The following is a 19,605-nucleotide window of genomic DNA, read 5'->3' on the forward strand; positions in this document are numbered from 1 at the left end:
ACAATGGTAATGTTTTGACAGAGGTCTAAAATAGTCCGCGAGCTTAATTAAAGACTACATATTATGGTTAGGCAACAAGCTTCGCAAATACATTTACAACTTCTAACAATACTACCTTAATATAAATTCAATTTTTTTTTTAGAATAATATGGTTTCAGTAAGACTCCAATATCAACTCTCTTTTACCCTGCGTATTGCTCTCGCTTTGCTCACACTTTAAGCATTAAAATGTTTAATTTTCATTTACCTATAGTAGGCATCTTACATAAAAATATGTTAGATCCTACTATTTCCTTTATTCAGCTCATGTTGACTGACTTAGCGAAAGAACCATTAGAAAAATATACGAAATAAGTAAATAACTGATTAAAAATTAAATATTTTTTATGCCGTAATTTACAGAACATTAAAATTTCTATATCGCTTTATAATTGCAACTTATTAAAAAAAAATATTGTTCTTTGTGGAATTAATGAAAAATGAATTCATAAATGGAATTGTTAAATTCGCCTCGTCTCATGCAACGAATTTTCTATTAATAAAAACGTTATTTTATTTTATGCACTTGCTACATAAATAACTATTTTATTTATAAAGATTTATTGGACTTGCAGACAAGGTGTAAGTTCTGCATGATCTATGCTGATTTCTCCAAAGCTGAGATATTTGCTCTGCTCTCAAATGGATCTTTCCTTAATTAGTTTATTAATTGAAAAGCAAAAAATCTGAAAATTTGTTCAGTTCAATTAACGTCAGTTCGGGAGTGCCTCAAGGCAGCCATAGTTCAATAATTTTATTTATTTGTTTTATTAATAATCAGCATTATATGCAGCGCTGGATTGGTGGAGATATCTACTATGGCAGAACAAAAACCTATCCTTACCGCCTTATTAGTATTTTTCTATAGAGATTAGAAACGAATATGTTTTTTTCTCATCCCGATAACAATAGTTCAAGTTCAACTCAAGAAACAGATCAGTGTAAAATTCCTAGTTAATTTAAAAAAAAAAACTCCGAGTGCTATAAGTTGTTGAAATTCTATCTTAAGATGAAAATGCTGTGTGCAAATTTTAAATGATATGAATGGTTGTCTGAAGACCGAGGAAGTACCAAAAATGATTAAGGTGCAATTCTTATTTTGAATCGTCAAATATTGACAAAAGTCATTAATATTGTAAGCGAATATTGTCGGATGATTGTTTAGACTGTAAACGTTGATAAAGAAACTATCAAAACAATTTACCAAAGTGAAAGTTTGTCTTTCTAAAGTTTGTCCTAAAAACATTAAGCTTGAATCAAAAGTCAAACACTAGGTCCTTAAATTAATATACATTATTAAGTGCAGTGCAACATTGATGTTCCAATGCAATAAAAAACTAAGCAACAATCTATACACTGAATCATGCCTATATCACAAAAAATTAAAAAAGTTAATATATTCAAATAGTTTTTTTTCGGCATCAACATACATAAATGGATTCCAGACCTCTTAACTGTAAATCATACCTTAGCTAATAATTTGATATTTTTAGCAATAGTTTAAGAGCGAATTTGTAAGAAACGGCCAATCTTGTAGATAGAAAAGTAGAAGATCTGGTACCAAAACAACTGCTCATAACGGCCTATATTTAAAGGGTTACTTAGCCGCTCGAGGTACCTACTCCAGTAGTCAAACACATACCGTACCCGCTTCATTTGTTATCCTGTAACTTTTTCATATATCCGAATATTACATCATCCTTAGTAGAAACTTTCTTTTAGTAGATAGACAAGGTGAAGCGAAAGTTGACAAAAATCTTAAATGCCCTTACAATACAAGACTTTCAGCATTGCTTTTAATAATTCAAAAATTTTAGATTATAGGGTAACTTTTAAAATAAGACTATTTTTCAACAGTCTCTTTATTGCACCTAATCAATGGGTGAAATAAAAATAAAATCCAACTCTGGTTTAAGATATTTGTCTACGGCTTTATTATTTGGATATAGTTACTAGTGTTAAAAAATTATTGCTAGACTTGATAATAGAGGCAGCTCCAACAATTTTTTTAATTAATTTTTCTGATATTTGAATAAGAGAAAATTGCTTATGGACAATCAGTATTAAGTCAGTTTTTAACATATATGATAACTTGTGTGGCCAGCGCTATTGCAATTATTTAGTTATATAGAACCTCTGAAGGTAAATCACAGCATATTTGGACTCGTCATTAACCAGGAAATGTAAAGAATTAAATATAAGTAGCTTTAATCTGCCATTTTCTTTATAGTACCAAAAAAGCACATCAACAAATTAAAATATTTAAATTTATTTTTATATCTTTTATGATCTGCAAAGATCTTTTTTGTGTACAGGCCATACTGCTTATGATATAAGTTTTAGATTAAATGATAGATCTTTAAATATCTTATTGTCAAAAGTTTAATTTAATAAATATTTCCATGTAAACGTTTGATTTAAATTGATTGTTGACTTATTGAACTAAGTTGAACTTTATAAACTGCAACGCTGCTCGAATGGCGTTCGAAATTCATTTTAGGTTAAAGTCAGTATTCTTTGTATAATAGTTTTATCTTACTTCAATAATATATATTGTTACACTAGTTAGCTAATTGTTTTAGGGATCAGAATAGCGGGCAAGAGGTATCAGGCTTAAACATCTACACCGGTAATGAAACTAAAAGATAAACACCTAGAAGTTAAATAATAGTGTCCAGGGAACTTCAGGTTATATTGCTGATCTATATCGGCTTCAAGGATGTCATTTCGGTCGCTCCAGAGTACATTGTTGGTACGAGTAATCACAAGTTAATTGGTTCAAGTTTATATATTTCCGTAGAGCGTTGCGCAACGATGCGCTTTGGAAAGTTTAGATAATTAGATCTTTGGGCAATTATCAGACGAACGCGCATAATATGGTATGTATTCCAGTTTCTTCGACATATATCTTATGTCGAAGAAACTGGATGCCGCAAACAAGGGCGCCGAACCTACTTTGGTGAATTGCAATTAAAGGGAATAGATTGATATTACGATAATGACATGCAACTTTGCAGACATAGTAGATAGGTAACTGAGTAATGAATGGCATAACTAGGTCAGATCGCCGAATGTTTTGGTTTGAATTAAGTTTAAATAAGATTACTACACCCCATAGAAAATACCACGGACTGGGCCATCAACCATATAAAAGACCTGGCAGAAGTATCTGAGATCTCAGCCCATCCGATACTAATAAGAGAACATTTAGGAACAAGGGTAAATGAATTAAGTCAAGTAGTTAATCAAGCATGTGAGATAGCATGTTATCTTACAAGAGACTGTGCTCGCAAGGTACTATGGTGGAACAAACTCAAAAGGGAGTCTAGCAGGGCCCAACACCGAGCACTTTTAAGAGGGTTGGGATGAATAAAAAGAAGTAAAAAAGCGCTTTAAGATAGAAGCGAGAATAAACACAAGAGCTAGCTGGTAAAGGTTCTGTAGTGAACTGGAAACGATGTCGGATTACGCCAGACTAGTCAACCTCTTATCTCGGATAGAAAGCATGAAATAGGTGCTTTAAAGATAGGGGCAAATGAAACGCTAACATATATTCTCGTGACTCATTCCCCAGGAAAGGAAGATATGGTTACGGATCCTGTAGAGAACTATCTGATTAGAAATTTGCTAGAATGCACCATAAATTGCCAGTAAGTGAATTTTGTCTATATAAGGAGCTAAGCCAGACGGAATAAAAACAAAAGTGCTGCAGTCAAACCTAGAAAAGATAGATCGCTAATTGTAGTATTTAAAGATAATCGTACAATCCTATGATGGTTTTAGACAGAAGATTTAAATACATATATATTATTAAAACCCAAATTTTAAGGGACTTACCATGCCATTTAAGAGTTTCACTAGAGGAAGCACTTCCAGAACTATTTGTCACCACGCTATCTCTTCCTTCACGTCTGGAGCAGGAAGACTCATTGTCCCAAGTAGTTGAAGACTGAGGTCTGACCACAACTGCATCACTATCTCTCCTTAACCTATCTAGGAACGGTGTAGAAGTAGAATCCGAGCTAGACACGTAACTGTGATAGCCCTCGCTCTGCGCGTATGAAACCTGTTTTTGGTGGTGAATATGATTGAGAATCCCTTCGCCCTGCTTGGAACTAATTGAGCTAAACAAAGACTCCTCATAACTTCGGTTGTACTCGATAAACTCTTCTAATCCACTTTCAGTTAGCCGATGATTGGTCTCTTTAGGGGGAAAATTGAATTTTGGTTCTTGATATGAACGTGCATACTCTTCAAGGTCTTCCTGGGTCAGGTGGGGTTTGGAATATTCTCGTTCGGGAGGTGAAGGAACACTGTAATCTGCGTCGCCGAGGGGTTTTCCATCGTGATCTACGTTTGGCAAGTAAAGGCGTTCGGGAATTTTATCTTTGAGACGAGACTCGAAGGTTTCGGGTGGGATTTTCTCGCACCGTTCCATCACAGTTTTGAGTTTCTGAAAAAAAGAAAATAGAATGTTATCATTGGTTTTAGGGTAGACAACCATGTCATTTTTAGAAAATGGGTTCAAATTAAAATTTGGATTATCATAATAGTATATCATAAAGTCAAACACACTAGTAAATCAACAAAAGTATTAGCATTACATTCATTAAAAAAAATTAAGAAAATATCCAGATTAAGCAGATATAAGATATCAAAAATTATACAATATTTTTATTCTCTTAGAACATTGAATGCCTAGAAAAAGTTTAGCTGCAAACCATAGGCGAGGTTGTTGGAGTTCGTTCACCATCTATCAAAGAATTATGTCAAATCGACTTTCCAATTTCTCATATATTATATATTTTTCTTAATCCACTGAATATTTTTTCATTTGTTGTATTTTTGTACCAGGTAAAAAATTTACTCTTTAAAAGTTTTGTTAATTTGCTAACTAATATTATATCATATTACATCCTTTGAGAGAAATCCTTTAAGAAAATTATTTTTTTTTAGCATTAAAAGACTCTTAATAAAAAAATTAATGAAAAAAAAGCAACTTGGCAACATAGACAACTTTATTTTTACAATGCAAGTATCTAATATTACCACTTTGTGTTTTTTTTTTTTAGATATTTTTGCGTATGTTGCATATAAGCTAGCGTCCGATCGATATCCAGCGACCAAATGTAGAACGCAACATATGTCGCATGCCAGCGATCTATTTATAGTCTGCGCCCGCTGTTATTTAATCGATGTAATGCCCGTATTTCCTAAAATACAAACTAGAGTTTTTTTGGAAAAATTAATAGAAAATTTGAATGTTAAAGAAATGAGAAAGGCTCCTAAAGGATTCGAATGAATCTTTTTTCTATATTATACAGTGCTTTCATTTCAAAACGATCCACCCTTAATAACTTTCTTAAAAAAAAAAAAAAAACACGTCAAATTAGATATACAGGGGGACGTTTAATTATGCATTTACTAAAGTTCTGTCAATCACCTCCTCACCTCCAGCTAACCTCACTTTAATATGTCAAATGAGAACCCCCATCGTGTGATACATCATAGTAAGGAGCGTATAATTCTCTATTCAACGGTATTAAAAAAAATGAAATCGGTAAATGTGTAAGCAAATAGTTAGCGAAAATGTCTAGAAATAATGAATATTTTATTTACGCCAAACTTTGGTATGTCAAATGGCTACCCCATGGTGTGATACATTATTTTTAAGGGCATTCATTATGCTATTCAATGGTTGTAAAAAAAAATAAAATTGATGGACCAAGAAGCAATTAAAGTGTAAATCTTTTAATTAAAGTGTAAAAATTTTATTAAATGTTCAAAATGCGCGCCGTTATTAGCAAGACAATAAAAAAGCCTATTTTCAAACTCCTTACGAACATTGGCAAGGGTCTGCCCGTTAATTTCTTTGCATACTTGAAATATTCTATTTTTTAAATTCTCAATACTCTCAGGTGGGGTTTTATAAACTTTGCTTTTTAAGTAGCCCCAAAGAAAAAAGTCTAGTGGGGTTAGGTCCGGAGACCGCGCAGGCCATTCGATTGCACCACGTCTGCCAATCCACTTTTCTCGAAAATTTTCATCGAGCCACTCTCGAACTACCAAAGTGTAGTGCGCGGGAGCTCCATCCTGCTGAAAATGTATATTATTTTCATTCAATAATATAACACCATGTTGATCTACTTGATTTTTCATAGATTGGATAATGGAAGGGTATATTGCATTTTCTAAAAGGTTTAAATAAATTTCGCCAGTCAAATTTTCTTCCAAAAAAAATGACCCGATTATTTCGTTCCCATAAATTCCTGCCCAAACATTAATTTTTTGGGGATATTGGGTATGGCCTTCCCGAAAAACATGCGGATTTTCATTATCTTAGTATCTACAGTTATGTCTGTTCACCAGGCCATTTAAAAAAAAGGTCGATTCGTCACTGAAGCAAATGTTCTTTAATAAATGGGGATCGTCGTCAATTCGCTGGCACATCACTCCACAAAACTCCGATGATTTGAATTCTCCTATCAAAATCATCTTCTCCAAGTTCATGAAGAATATGAATTTTATAAGGAAAGAACTTTTTTTAAAACTTTATGTACGGAACCAGTGGAAATATTTGTTAGTTTTGCGGCCTTCGGTATAGACAAAGTTGGATCCATAGCAAATTGTCCTAGTACTAGGCATGCTTCATCGACAACTCTATTTTCATATTTTTTCTTATTCATATTTTTCTTTTATCTTGATACCTTTCATTAAATGCTCTCGCGGTTCTGCGAGCACACCGATCTTGAGCTCCATAAAAAAAAATTATTTCTATTCTTTCGGCTAGCGTATACACCATTTTATTAACTCACTGTTTTAACTAAACTTGAAAAATTGCACGCGTCAAAGTGACATGTGAAATAAATACACATACAAAGTTATAAGACTGCAAAGATTTTTGCAAAAAATTTGAAGACACTCTTTTTCTCGCAAATAACGGTACACATTCTTAACTTAAAAAAATAAATAATTTGCTTGAACTAAATGTACTGTTTGTTACCACACATTTTAACTTCTAAATTGCTTGTATTTTTTTGTGATGATCTATTATAAAAAATGTAAGAATTTTAAAATAATGTAAGTACCACACTAAAAGTATTCATTTAAAATACCAAAGTTTGGCGTAAATAAAATATTCATTATTTCTAGACATTTTCGCTAACTATTTGCTTACACATTTACCGATTTCATTTTTTTTGTACCGTTGAATACAGAATTTTACGCTGCTTACTATGATGTATCACACGATGGAGGTTCCCATTTGACATATTAAAGTGAGGTTAACTGGAGGTGAGGAGGTGATTGACAGAACTTCAGTAAATGCATAATTAAACGTCCCCCTATATATCTAATTTGACGTGTTTTTTTTTTAATAAAGTTGTTAAGGGTGGATCGTTTTAAAATAAAAGCACTGTATAATAAATATCTAAACGGATTTGAGATCGTTTTAAATCTCTACTAACTAAAGTTTTTTCGTAAAAAGTTATTAAATTGTTAGGTGTTAAAAAATATAAAGGGCTATAAGCCTAACGGCTATAAGGAAAAGTTTCATCCATATCCTTTGGCAATTATAGCTATTTATAATATCTGACAACTCAATAATTTTTAACCAAGAAAGTTTTGTTTGTGAAGGTTTGGAACCATCTCAAATCCGTTTAGATATTTATTATACATTATAGAAAACATTTAATTCAATTCCGTTGGAAGTTAACTTTTTAATTAATTTTCACAAAAAAAGTAACAAAAGACTATATCGACTAGACCCTATCTTCATTTTTGCACACAGTATTTTTGCGGCATTTCGGGTTCGAATAAGCAAAAAATGTCGTCTTTTATAATATTATAACCTATAAGAATGGCACCATTGACAGCTAACTTGCCTGTGAAAGCAACGATTTGAATTTCCTTTTTTTCAATATATGTGACCCACTTCAAACAAATTAAACAAACAAAATTAAACAACGAGCGCAGTTGCCAAAGTCCTTTATCGCGAGAACATTTCTTGGCGAAATTTACAGCGCTGCCATTCTGTGTGGAAATTTAGCGACTTGAAGAATCTAAATTAAAAGTATTAATTATTATTAGTGATTAGTGTAAATATAGTACAAAATAATTTTGATTATTAAATGAATTTTTTAAAATTGAGTTATCACTGGCAACATGGAATACTAAGCATATTTATCAACAAAATATCCCCTCTGCCCCCTGTGTAGATGTTACGCTTAATCCAAAGCAGCCAATGTTAATTCTAGTATATTCAATGTTCTAAGTTTATTCTATACTCACTTTCTAGTCAATATTTGTAACTACTCCTTTAACCCTTATTAACCCGTATAATTTACACCTAATTTTCCCCATATTTCGGAATTTAGAAAAGAAATTGGTCACTCATATATATAATTTTATAATATGCCTAATTGATTGAGCTATTTGTTTATAGAAATCCTAATTATTTTAATTTTTTTAAATTTTTATTTTGATGCTTATTTAAAGATATTTTTTATTATTATTATTTATTTTACTATAAGCAGGCATTTGTTATAAGAACATAATAGAGACTAATAAATTGCAGAATGTTATGCAGTTTAAGCTATTTACATTAAATTAATAGCTGCTTTACAGTTATTAAAAAGTTATCAAAATTCATCAGATTAGCAGCCTCATTCACTGTGCTTTTGCCTCTTTTAAGAATTAGCGCGAACAGTTTTTGATATGGGCTTCTATTCTTAATGTTAGTTTCATCATAGATTTAACAAGACAATGTAATTATTACATATATAGATATAAAAACTTTAGCTTTTAGGCTCTTGAAATTATCATGATTTTTTTTGTTTATCTAATTTCGACAAAAATTTCTTTTTTTACCAAGTATATGGTTCTAATTTTTATTCAAGGTATAAGGGTATTTAAATAATACTAGAAGTTAATTAAAAACATTAGTAACATAAGTTTCTTTTGAAAAAGATAAAGTTCTCTCTATTCATATTTTATAGTACATTTCCAATATTAAGTTAGCTATATCATTTTAAGTTTTACAAATATTACACGTAAGTGCGTAATTCTGTATAAAAATGTATGTCTCCTTTACAATTTAAAATGAAAAATCTGTTTATAGTATTTTAGCTAGACTTAAACACACACATAAACTTGCATTGAATATGTGAAGCATATATTACTTAAAGCTTATTCTTAGGTTAACTAAGTCATTAAATGAAAACTGTTTATTATTATTTATAGAAAGATCTCCAGCATTACCGTAAAGTCGGGTGACTTTGACCCAGTTTTAAAGTTTGTCTAAATTTTTTTATATATAATATCACAAAAAATGCAAAATTTTTATTAGTTTTATTTGAGTCTTAACGTATTTAATTAAACTATCTACCTAACAGTATATAACTGTCTAAAAGTCCTATTTCAAAAAAAAAATAAATAAAAAGTGGGTGTGCAATGTCACCCTCAAGGATCGGGTGACTTTGTTCTATACAATATTTTGTGCTTATTTAGGTTTATTTTAAAGACTGGGGCAAAGACACCCATTCGGATGGATATATTTGACTCATTTAAAAAATATAATTTGATTTTTTTAGATTTTCAGAGAAGGTATGTTTGGTCAAATATAATTATGGCAAAAAAAATAAAAAAATATGAAAGCCAAAAAATTTCTTTATTTAAACAAAGTTTTAAACATGAAATTATCCCGATCTATGATAGATAATACTCCACAGACATCAAAATATGCCACATGGTAGGAATTTCGTAAATGCTATTCAGGCCACTTCCAAATATTTTTTTTAACATGGACCATTTCTAAAACCCAGCCAAACCGAATATCCTTGGCATACCCATCAAATTTGCGAGGAAAAGAATCTAGAGAATTAAGTTCGGTAACAATTACGTAGTCACCGATAGAAAAAAATTCTTCATTTTCTGACGAGTTATCCATGTAAACTAAACTGGAACTAGAAATACTTGTGTCTGAATCCGATTCATATTTTTTTTTCTTCTTTTTTTCGATTTTCGATAAGCCGCTGGTTTCAGGCTCATTAGCATTTACAACTTCAATCGGTTCAGGCATATTATTTATTTCTGCAAGAAAATTATCAATTTCTTCTTCAGCAGCCTCCAAGGTCATCTCATCTATATTTTCCCTAGAATTTAGTGTCTGTATGTTATTTTTCTTATTATTATTTGTGTTTGTTTTTTCCTTTTTTAATTTTTATTTTCATTTGTTTCTGCTTTCTTGGATTGTATTTTCTTAGTGACCATTTTTTTTTGGTTTTTTCAGTTATATTAAGGCTTTTTGCTATTTTGCGATTTTGAAGATCATCCGAGCTGATAATTTTTCCAGCCGTTACGTCATTTTCCATCTGCGTTTTTGTTTTGGTTCAGAGTTTATACCTCTATTTTTTTCCAAAAAACTAATAATCACATTACTTACCCTCGCTGCTATTTCAATGGGATTCTGCTGATTTTTGTTGTAAATATAATGGAATTCTCTCAACACTTGTTGTTTGTCGAGTGGGAAAATTCCGCAAGCCGTTTTCAAGATTTTTTCCACCCTGTTTACTAACAGTCTCCACTAGATTTTTAATGAGTTGAGGAAAAATACTTTTGGGGATGGAGCCAGTATTGATGTTGTGGGTCTTGAAATCGAGTAGAATTTTCCGCCAAGCTACCTTCATGGGATGAAAATAGGCTACGTCTAGGGGTTGCGTTAAATGGGTGGAGTTGGCAGGAAGACACAAAAATGAGATATTTTCTCGTTCGCAATTCTGAATAACTGTGGGTGGAATATGGGAGGATAAAGTTATCACATATAATCACTTTTTTCCCAGGAATCTTTTTTAATTTGGGCAGAACCAGAGAAATAAACTAGTCTTCAAAACACAACGAATCAAACCAACCGCATTATATGGACCATTCCCTATCCAGGTTGACCATAGCATGTCTGATTTATATACAACGTAGGGAGGAAGCACGTCCCAGCAGCGTTACCGCAAACATAATGGACACCGCAGATTTGCTAGTATTTAAGACCCTCTCTATATATTTGGTCCCGCGTTTGGTCAGAACTCTTTTACGACCCGGATCGTCACTTAGATTCGTTTCGTCATAGTTCCCAATACAATTTGGCGGAACGTCCTTAAGTTCTTCCTCCAAATTATTAAAATATTCAGTTATGGTTTCTTCATTTATTTCGGCCCGTGATCTTTTTATGTTACTCGCAAACCGTTGCGTTAGTATTGGGTTTCTTAAGAGAAAAGATTTAATCCAATCTTTTCCAGGAATGTTTTCTGGAAACTGCTTCACCGTTCTGCTCTCGCGGTCTAAGTAGTTTTTAACTAAATATTTAAGGTCAGTTTGGTCGATGGGGAACCCATAATGAGAAAGAGTGCAAATATGTGAAGTAAATTTAACTTCTTCAATTTTTGTAAAAACCGGCTGACCACTTATTGATTTTGTGTGTCTATTATTAATTTTGTTTTTTATTGTGCCAACTGGAACTTTAAATTGTAAGGCAGCCTTTCTCTGAGAGAGTTCTCCATTTCTTACTGCTTCTACAGCTCTATTTAAAGTCTCTTGGGTGTAGTTATCATAACTCCTAGCACCGGCTGTCCGTTTGTAGGTCTAAGGCATAATTTACTGAAAAAAAGCCATTTTCAAAACCGTTGATAAAAACATTAAAAAGAAAACGTTAAATATTGTTATCAGATAGGTAGGTATTTAAAGAAAATTTAAGCTCTAGATAGGCTTTACCTACGACTAACTTAGTTTAAAATATTAGAAACTCACCTATTTGTTGTTATTGTACCTGTTTATTGTTATTAAACACAATAAACAGGTATTCTTTAAATTGAGCCAAAGTCACCCGAAAATTGTACTAAACGGCACGCTGTCTAATGAAAGACTAAAATAAAACCAGCGTGTTATTCGAATGCTTTTTTTGATGCTTTTCGATCATAAAAATAGAGCAAAGAGTAGACTTAGTCTATAGGCAACCCGAAATACATTTATGAACTTACGCTGCAGGACAAATTATATGACCTTTAAAATTTAAATATTTCGCTCGTCATATAAAATATTTTTTAAGTATGTGTGAAATGGAAGAAGAATGTGTTACTTCGTCATATATGTAAGTTTATGTATACATTTAAGATTTTTTTAAATTATTTTGTTATATTTATTTTTACAAAAAAAAAACACAACTTTAATTTTTTTCCTTGTTTTGAGACAAAGTCACCCCCGTGAGTCAAAGTCCCCCGACTTTACGGTAGCGTTAACAATATATATACATATTCCGCAGTTTAAGCCGTATTATCGATAATTTGTTCTATAATAAAAGTAAAATAAACATTTTTTTTTCTTAATTATGTTATATTACAAAAGATCAGAATCATATTTTGAAATATCTTATAAATATTTTTAATTGAGGTGCAACATGCATCAAGCGTAAATGTCACGCTAGTAAAAGTCCAATTACAAAATTTATGCAATTTTATGTGCTACAACTTTTCACGCTTGATCGTGCGACGATTAGATTATCTAAAAGATAGGATTTAATAATAGTAATTTAGAATAATAAGTCGTCCACATATGTAATGGCACCGATAACTGTTTTTCTAATATTTTTCTTATAGAAAATATGGCCTGATTTACTTTCAACACTCGTAAAAACGAATAGCGGACGTAAGCAAATTGGTAATTGCGCCAATATTTATTTTTTTTTTTTGTAAAGTCATTTGAATAAAATATACTTATCATAGCATTTTATATAATAAAAATATTGCTTAACTACAGTAATTTATTAAATTACAATAATTAAGATCACCTAAAAATTAAAAAAATAGACAAAGGAAAATAAATTCTATATATTCTAAGTGTAAGACGAATGCTCTATACTTCAATCTCTAATATTCTATAAAAAAAGTACTGTATCCCTTTCTTAACCGGTAGAATATTTTTAATTTAATTATTTTAGTGGAAAAGAAAATTCATACGACTTTAAAAGCCCAATTAAAAGCCTAATTAGAATTAGATAATGAGAGGTATATTTCAGACATAAAAAAATACCAAAAATAAAAGGTTGCCATTAAAAAATCATCGAAACTCGAATACTTTTTAGAGAGTATATATTCAGGATTAAACAGTAAGGTAGGACTCGAAGTTACTAAATCGGCAATTATGTAAGCTCCGAAACATTACATTTTGTAAATTATGAAATTTTGCTAAACAAGCTTTTATTAAAATAGATTTGGATAGTTACTAAGTTAGTAGTAAGTTAATTGTTAATGTTTTGTTCCTTTTTTTCTCAAAGAACAGTCACAAAAATTATTGTTTGATAAACTTAAGTCGTAGATCATTTCTAATATCTAACAAATTCAAAAGGTCTAAAAAAAACTCTAAAAGGGGTAAAAGAAGAAGCTAAAGAAAAAGAGGACTCTCTGCCAGAAATTATATAAGTTAATAATTACTTTACTTAGATAGTCTTTAAAAAACTGACAGTAACTGATTAGTGATGATCATAATATAAAAGATCCTCGACCTCATATTAATGAAATTTAGTTTATTATTTTGTAAGTTTATTTCAAAATCCGCCTTAAAAGAGTTTTCTCTCCTCTCTCTTATATTTTATATCTCTTATTTTATAAGGAATTGTAGGAGTAAAAGATCTTTTAGCACATTTGCGTTCTTTTACCGAGTAGATGAACAAAATTCAAGTTCTAAGAGAAATTTTTCTTTGCATTTTCTTTCTTTTTGGGTTTAAGTTCTACTAGTTTTAATTATTTTATCGACACTAATTATTCTACAATAATTTTGTAAAATACTTTAAATAAATACCTAGCTGCTAAGAGTTTTTTTATCTATTTAGTTAATATATACATATTTTAGCAATGATTAATAGTAAATGATTTGATATCTATCAGCTTTAATATACAATTACTTGTATAAAATAAATCTCATTTGATTTGTTAGACTTTTTTCTTATTTTATTAAAGTTTGGAGGATTGAATATTTTAGGATTGAATTTTTATATATTCTCCACCTTTATCGATTAATCATGTTATTCTATAAAACAATTCGAAAAGTGAATAGCTTGCATAGAAAAAAGTACCTAGAATGTTATATTCTCCTTATTAGAATTTTTAATTCAATTAGCCCTTTTAACGTTAATTTCTTTATGCTAAGTTAATTTTTACATTTGAAATTTAGCAATTGTTGAAGGTCTTTAAAAAAGTGACTTTTTAAGTGATAAGGGTTATTATAAGTTAGTGTACATCACCAAGGGGTAAAAATCACAGGGCGCCAAATCACTAGCGGAGTGCACTAGCCGGAAAAATTACACCAAAAACTGAACCTTTCAAAGTTTTTCCCTAATATGGAACAGAATCATTTAGACCCGATTTTTTTTATTGAAATGAAAATTTACTAATTATTTTTTTAAATGTTAAATTCAATTTCTTGAATTTGTATTAATTAATTGAATAACTTTGAATTAATTTGTAAATTTTTATCCTTCTTTACCTTTGATTATTTAGTGAATATCTCTTAAATAATCTCCAACATGTATGTACATGTACATATGTACATTTTTGTGTCTAGAGAAACCATTCAACCCATATATAAGTTACAAACTTTTGAATCAGTTTCATTTGTCTATACCTCTTAACTCTCTCATGAATCTCATCTATTGTCTCGCAACATGATCAGCCGATCCCATCTTGCATAATGCCATTCACGATAAGCAAATCCAGTTACACTATGAATTTTTTTATGACCCAAATGTACAAGTGTGAGTTACAATGATAGATTTTATTAGCGACTTGACACCTAACGCTTTGAGCGTGGCAAATAAATGGCGATAATCGCCACCTTGCCATCTATTTATGTCTCGATGGTTTATCGAGCTTTCATTCGTCACTGTCTTGTGCGGTTTGCAAAAATGCACAAAATGGATGAAGCGATTGTAATTCGAATACAAGGTCTAGTGTTGTCTCATGCGGTGATAAACAATTACTCATCTGATGTTGCATTTACTAAAACGTAACTTTCGCTGAAGCAATTCTCCCTCATATTTGCATGTTTGGTTCTCTTGTTCACATTGTTATTGTTTAGAAATTCTGATATTGCACTAACGTGCTATTTTATAAACATTTCAAACTATTATAAACAGTAGATACTATAACAACATCAATTTATCAGCGATTTTAATTACAACCTTTCAAGTCCGTTTTTAATAACGGATACTTAGAAAAAGCTAAAGATCTGCCGGTACATCTTTAAAATAGAAAAAAGCAGAGCCATTATGGTACCGTCGCATCATGCCGTTTGAAATTACCCTACTTTATTTCACAAATACCTGGCCGCCATATATAAAGTGTAATTAACAAAGAAGATATTACAAATTACTCTGTAATAACGGGTCATTATAATCAGCGAAGTATATCTTACAGCAATGGTAGATGGTACCATACTTACTTGTCAGGTTGTCAGTTATTTTGTTTCTATCTTCTGTAATTGTGCCTAGTCAACTTTCCATGCTTATTATTTTCTCAATATACTTAAAAAAAAGTTAGTAAAAAAGAATTAACAATTAAACCTATTACGAACTTTCTTACTATCCATTAACATTAGTTCTAGCAGTTTACTAAATTGCTATTTAAAGTGATGAGTTTTAGCAACACCTGTTAATGATGCTATACGCTTGATTGAAAGAAAAACGAAGTCTTTAATTTTAAGTATCTGCATCCTCATAGTAGGTTTTATTTTTATAATACTTAGAAATATGAAAAATAAAATGTAAATATCTTAGGTTTATATGGGCATGTACTACGTTTGTTTCTTTTGTTTTCCGTTCTACGGTATGTCAAAGTTATTTTTTTATCATTTAGCTCTTTGTGCTAACTTTCTTACTTTAAAATTGTACTTTTTTGTCTACGGACATGCAGCGTACCAGCTTGAACACTATTTTTTTATAAAAGGCAAAAACACAAAATCTACAGCATCATAGAAACATTTAAAACTAGCATGCCAATTAGACCTGTGATTTCCTTTGTTCACTCCCCTTGTTACCAGTTCTCATCTTGGCTTAATAACGTTCTTAGAAATGTTTCAAGAGTTAAAGCGCCATATTTTTTAACAAATTCAGTAAATTTTGCCAAGATTATTCAAAATATTCAGATTCCAGATACAGCCCAACTTAAATCGCTAGACTTGAAAAGTTTATTTCCAAGCATTTCAACGGCTGATTGTCTGGTTTTAGTTAAAGAGCTTCTTAGGGGGAAACTTGATTCATTCTTAGTAGAAAATCTACTTTTGCTTCTTTCTACTGTGTTAAATTAAAATGATTTCCAATTTAAAACCGTTTTTTTAGACAAAAAGAAGAACTGGCAATGGGCTCTTGTCTATCGCCATTTCTTAGTGAAGTATTTCTAAGTAACTTAGAAATAAAAATAATGAGCAGTAATTTTAAAAATAACATCATCTTTAATAAACGGTATTTGGATGATATCTGTATGGTTTGGAATGGAAGTGAGGTACAGCTTACAAATTTCCATAATTATGTCAACTCTCTTCACTCCAAAATTGAGTTCACAATTGAACGGAAATAGAACACCACCTTACCATTCTTAGATTTATTGCTTAAGAGGGAAAAAATAAGATATTCTTTGAGATATTCTATAAACAAGCAACAACGGTTAATATTATACAATATAATTCAACATCACAATCCTCACATAAATTTGCTGCTTTCCATTCCTTGTCTTACAGACTTTTTTAATCCCACTTTCTCGTGAAGCTTTTAAAAAAAGAATTCCTTACCATTAAGCAATTAGCAGTCAGTAACTTTTTCCATCTTGAACCTATATATAAAATGTATTATCAGTATGTGAATAAGTATACACTATACTAATACTTTTAAGTCGTTTACTGATTTTGAACTACTCTTGTCCCAACTATCCCGCCCTTTTTTTCTCCTTTTGGCATATCCCCAGATTTTCTTTATTTATTTAATATTAAATTTACAGTAATCCCCATTTTACAAAATAAATGTACAAAATAGATTATTACATAATAGTACATATAACTTAACCTAGTGAGTTGATATAATGTAAATAAATAAATATATATATCTAAGAACTGAGTTGACACAATTACAGCCATAGTCTGCTCAGGCTATTTTTAAAAACGGACAGTGAACTACTACATAAATCAATGTTATGAGCGTTTAAGACACTCAGAGATCTATCGATAGGAGAATGACGGCCATATTCAGTTCTGTGCATAGGAATATGATAAAGGTCAAAATTGCATAGGGTTCTATTTGGAACATTGAGACCCGCTTTAGAAAGAAGGTCAAGAGCATTAATTATGCCATTAACCAGCTTAAAGACAAAACAAAGATCAGCGTTCACACGCCTTTTGGCCAATGTATCCAGGTTAAGTCTTACTCTCATGTCCTCACGATAGTACTCGTCAAAGCTAATGCCTATTCTAAATGCAGCGCACCGTAAAAATCCATCTTGCACTCTTTCAATCATATCTATTGAATTCTGATATAGAGGAGATCACACTACTGAAGAGAATTAGATTAGATCTGACCAGTGAGACATAAAGGAGTCTATAGGCTTGCAGAGAGCGATGTGAACTTTACCTGTTTACAGCACCCAACACTCTTAGTCCCTTTAAAGTTATTTTAGAGATGTGATGAACAAATCTCAGATGCTCATCGAACCACACGCCCAAATCCTTGACTAAATTCACATACTGCAAGGACTTACCAAGGATACTATATGTAGAATTGAATGTCTTTGACCTCTATAAAATGATATGTAGCAACACTTGGAAATATTGAGCCTCAATTCGTTCATTACTGACCACTCACACAAAGCATTAAGGTCTTCCTGAAGTTTGGCTATATCATTCACCTGCTTAATCTAGCATGTAGAGCTTCAGGTCATTAGCAAACATACTTACACAACTATGATTGATCACATTAACAATATCATTCACAAATAAATTGAAGAACAGAGGGGCACAGTGAGATCCCTGAGGAGCCCCTGAAACTACATTAGTAGGTGCAGAAATACAGCCATGCACCTTCACACTCTGAGTTCTTCCTATCAGGAAACTATTTAGCCATTTTAAGAGGGAGTCATGAAAATCAGCACTTTCCAACTTGGCCAGCAAGAGACCAAAGTTCACCCTATCAAAGGCCTTGGAGAAGTGGGTATAGACCGCATCAGTCTGGACCTCTCTCTCCAAAGCTCCGAACAGATCACACTCGTATTGAATCAAATTGCTGGTTGTGGATTTCCCAGAAGAGAATCCTGACTGTTTTTCACTAATGGTTCCTTTGCATTGTTATGTTAGCTGACCGCAAACCAAACTATCAAACAATTTTGCCAATGAGTTTTGAATACATACTCCACGATAATTGGAAATATCCCCCCTATTGCCAGCCTTAAATATCGGCATGATGAAGCTGTGCTTCCAAGCTTCTGGGAAGGTAGAGTCCTGTAAAGACATATTAAAATCATCTGGAGAGGCCTACTAATTGTATAAATACAGTTCTTTAAAAAGACATTAGGTATATTACCTGGCTCACAGATAAACTTGTTAGGTAATTTCTGGATCTTAGAAAATACCTCCGAGAGAGTGAAGCGTCCAACAATAATATTCTGGGAAGCAAATTCAATAGAATCAGGAATGGGATAAGTAGAGTTGTGGTAAACTGTAGCAAAAAACAAATGAGTAATTGCTTCCCTAAACTCTGCCATTTCCCGGCCCAAAAACATCGAATTTGGAAATGCATTGCTTTTTCTTTTGTCATTGACAAACCTCCAAAAGCAACGACTATCATCCACCACTGCCCTCTCTACTTTACCAATATATTCACTAAAGCATCGATCGTGTTCTACTTTACAGCCATCATAAATTTTAAAACCAATAATCTCATAAAAAGACACCTAAATAAAACTAAAGATAAACTATCCCCGCTATCTTCTCCGGGAGTTAATGAAATTAGGTGTAAAGAGTGTCCTGCAGTTTACGTCGATCAGTCTGGTAGGAAGATTTCTACTAGGATTAGTGAAAAAAAGGCCCAATATACTACATTTAAAAATATCGGTATTTTCACAGTGACCAGATCGGCTTTTGCTAATCACCTCTTTGACTCCAAACATAATTTTCCCGACAGCCAAAAAATAAAAGTAAAAAACTAGGGTTGCTGGAGACAATGGAAATTAGTAAGGCTTTAAAAAGCCTAGATCTGTCCCGTGTTAATGAAAGGTTTGAATTTGATGGCAACCTAGTTTTTAATAACCTTAAATAATTTTAGACTCTCAAATGATTGTTAGATTTCTGGAATGTATAAGGTTATTTGATTGTTTAGTTAAGTTCTTTGTACATAGATAGTGCCACTTTATCGTAAGCTTTATTTATTTATATGTTAGGTGTTTTGTGAATGTCATGGTAAGTTTCTAATAAATTTCCTTTCTTCGGGTTACTTCATCTAAATTATTATAGGTCTGAGGATGCTCTAGTCGAGCGAAACATGTAAC

General features: G+C 31.6%; 1 protein-coding gene across 2 annotated transcripts in view; it reads right to left on the reverse strand.

The window, feature by feature from the left end:
- Nucleotides 1–19,605, reverse strand: part of LOC126737691 (protein Shroom) — a 267,451-nt gene that overhangs the window by 131,369 nt on the left and 116,477 nt on the right. For both annotated transcript variants that reach the window (XM_050442804.1, XM_050442724.1), the window contains one exon: nucleotides 3,878–4,493. In XM_050442804.1, coding sequence (XP_050298761.1) covers nucleotides 3,878–4,493 — 616 coding nt within the window. The remainder of the gene's footprint in view (nucleotides 1–3,877; nucleotides 4,494–19,605) is intronic.

The sequence above is a fragment of the Anthonomus grandis genome, chromosome 1 (assembly GCF_022605725.1).
Source record: "Anthonomus grandis grandis chromosome 1, icAntGran1.3, whole genome shotgun sequence".
NCBI lineage: Eukaryota > Metazoa > Arthropoda > Insecta > Coleoptera > Curculionidae > Anthonomus > Anthonomus grandis.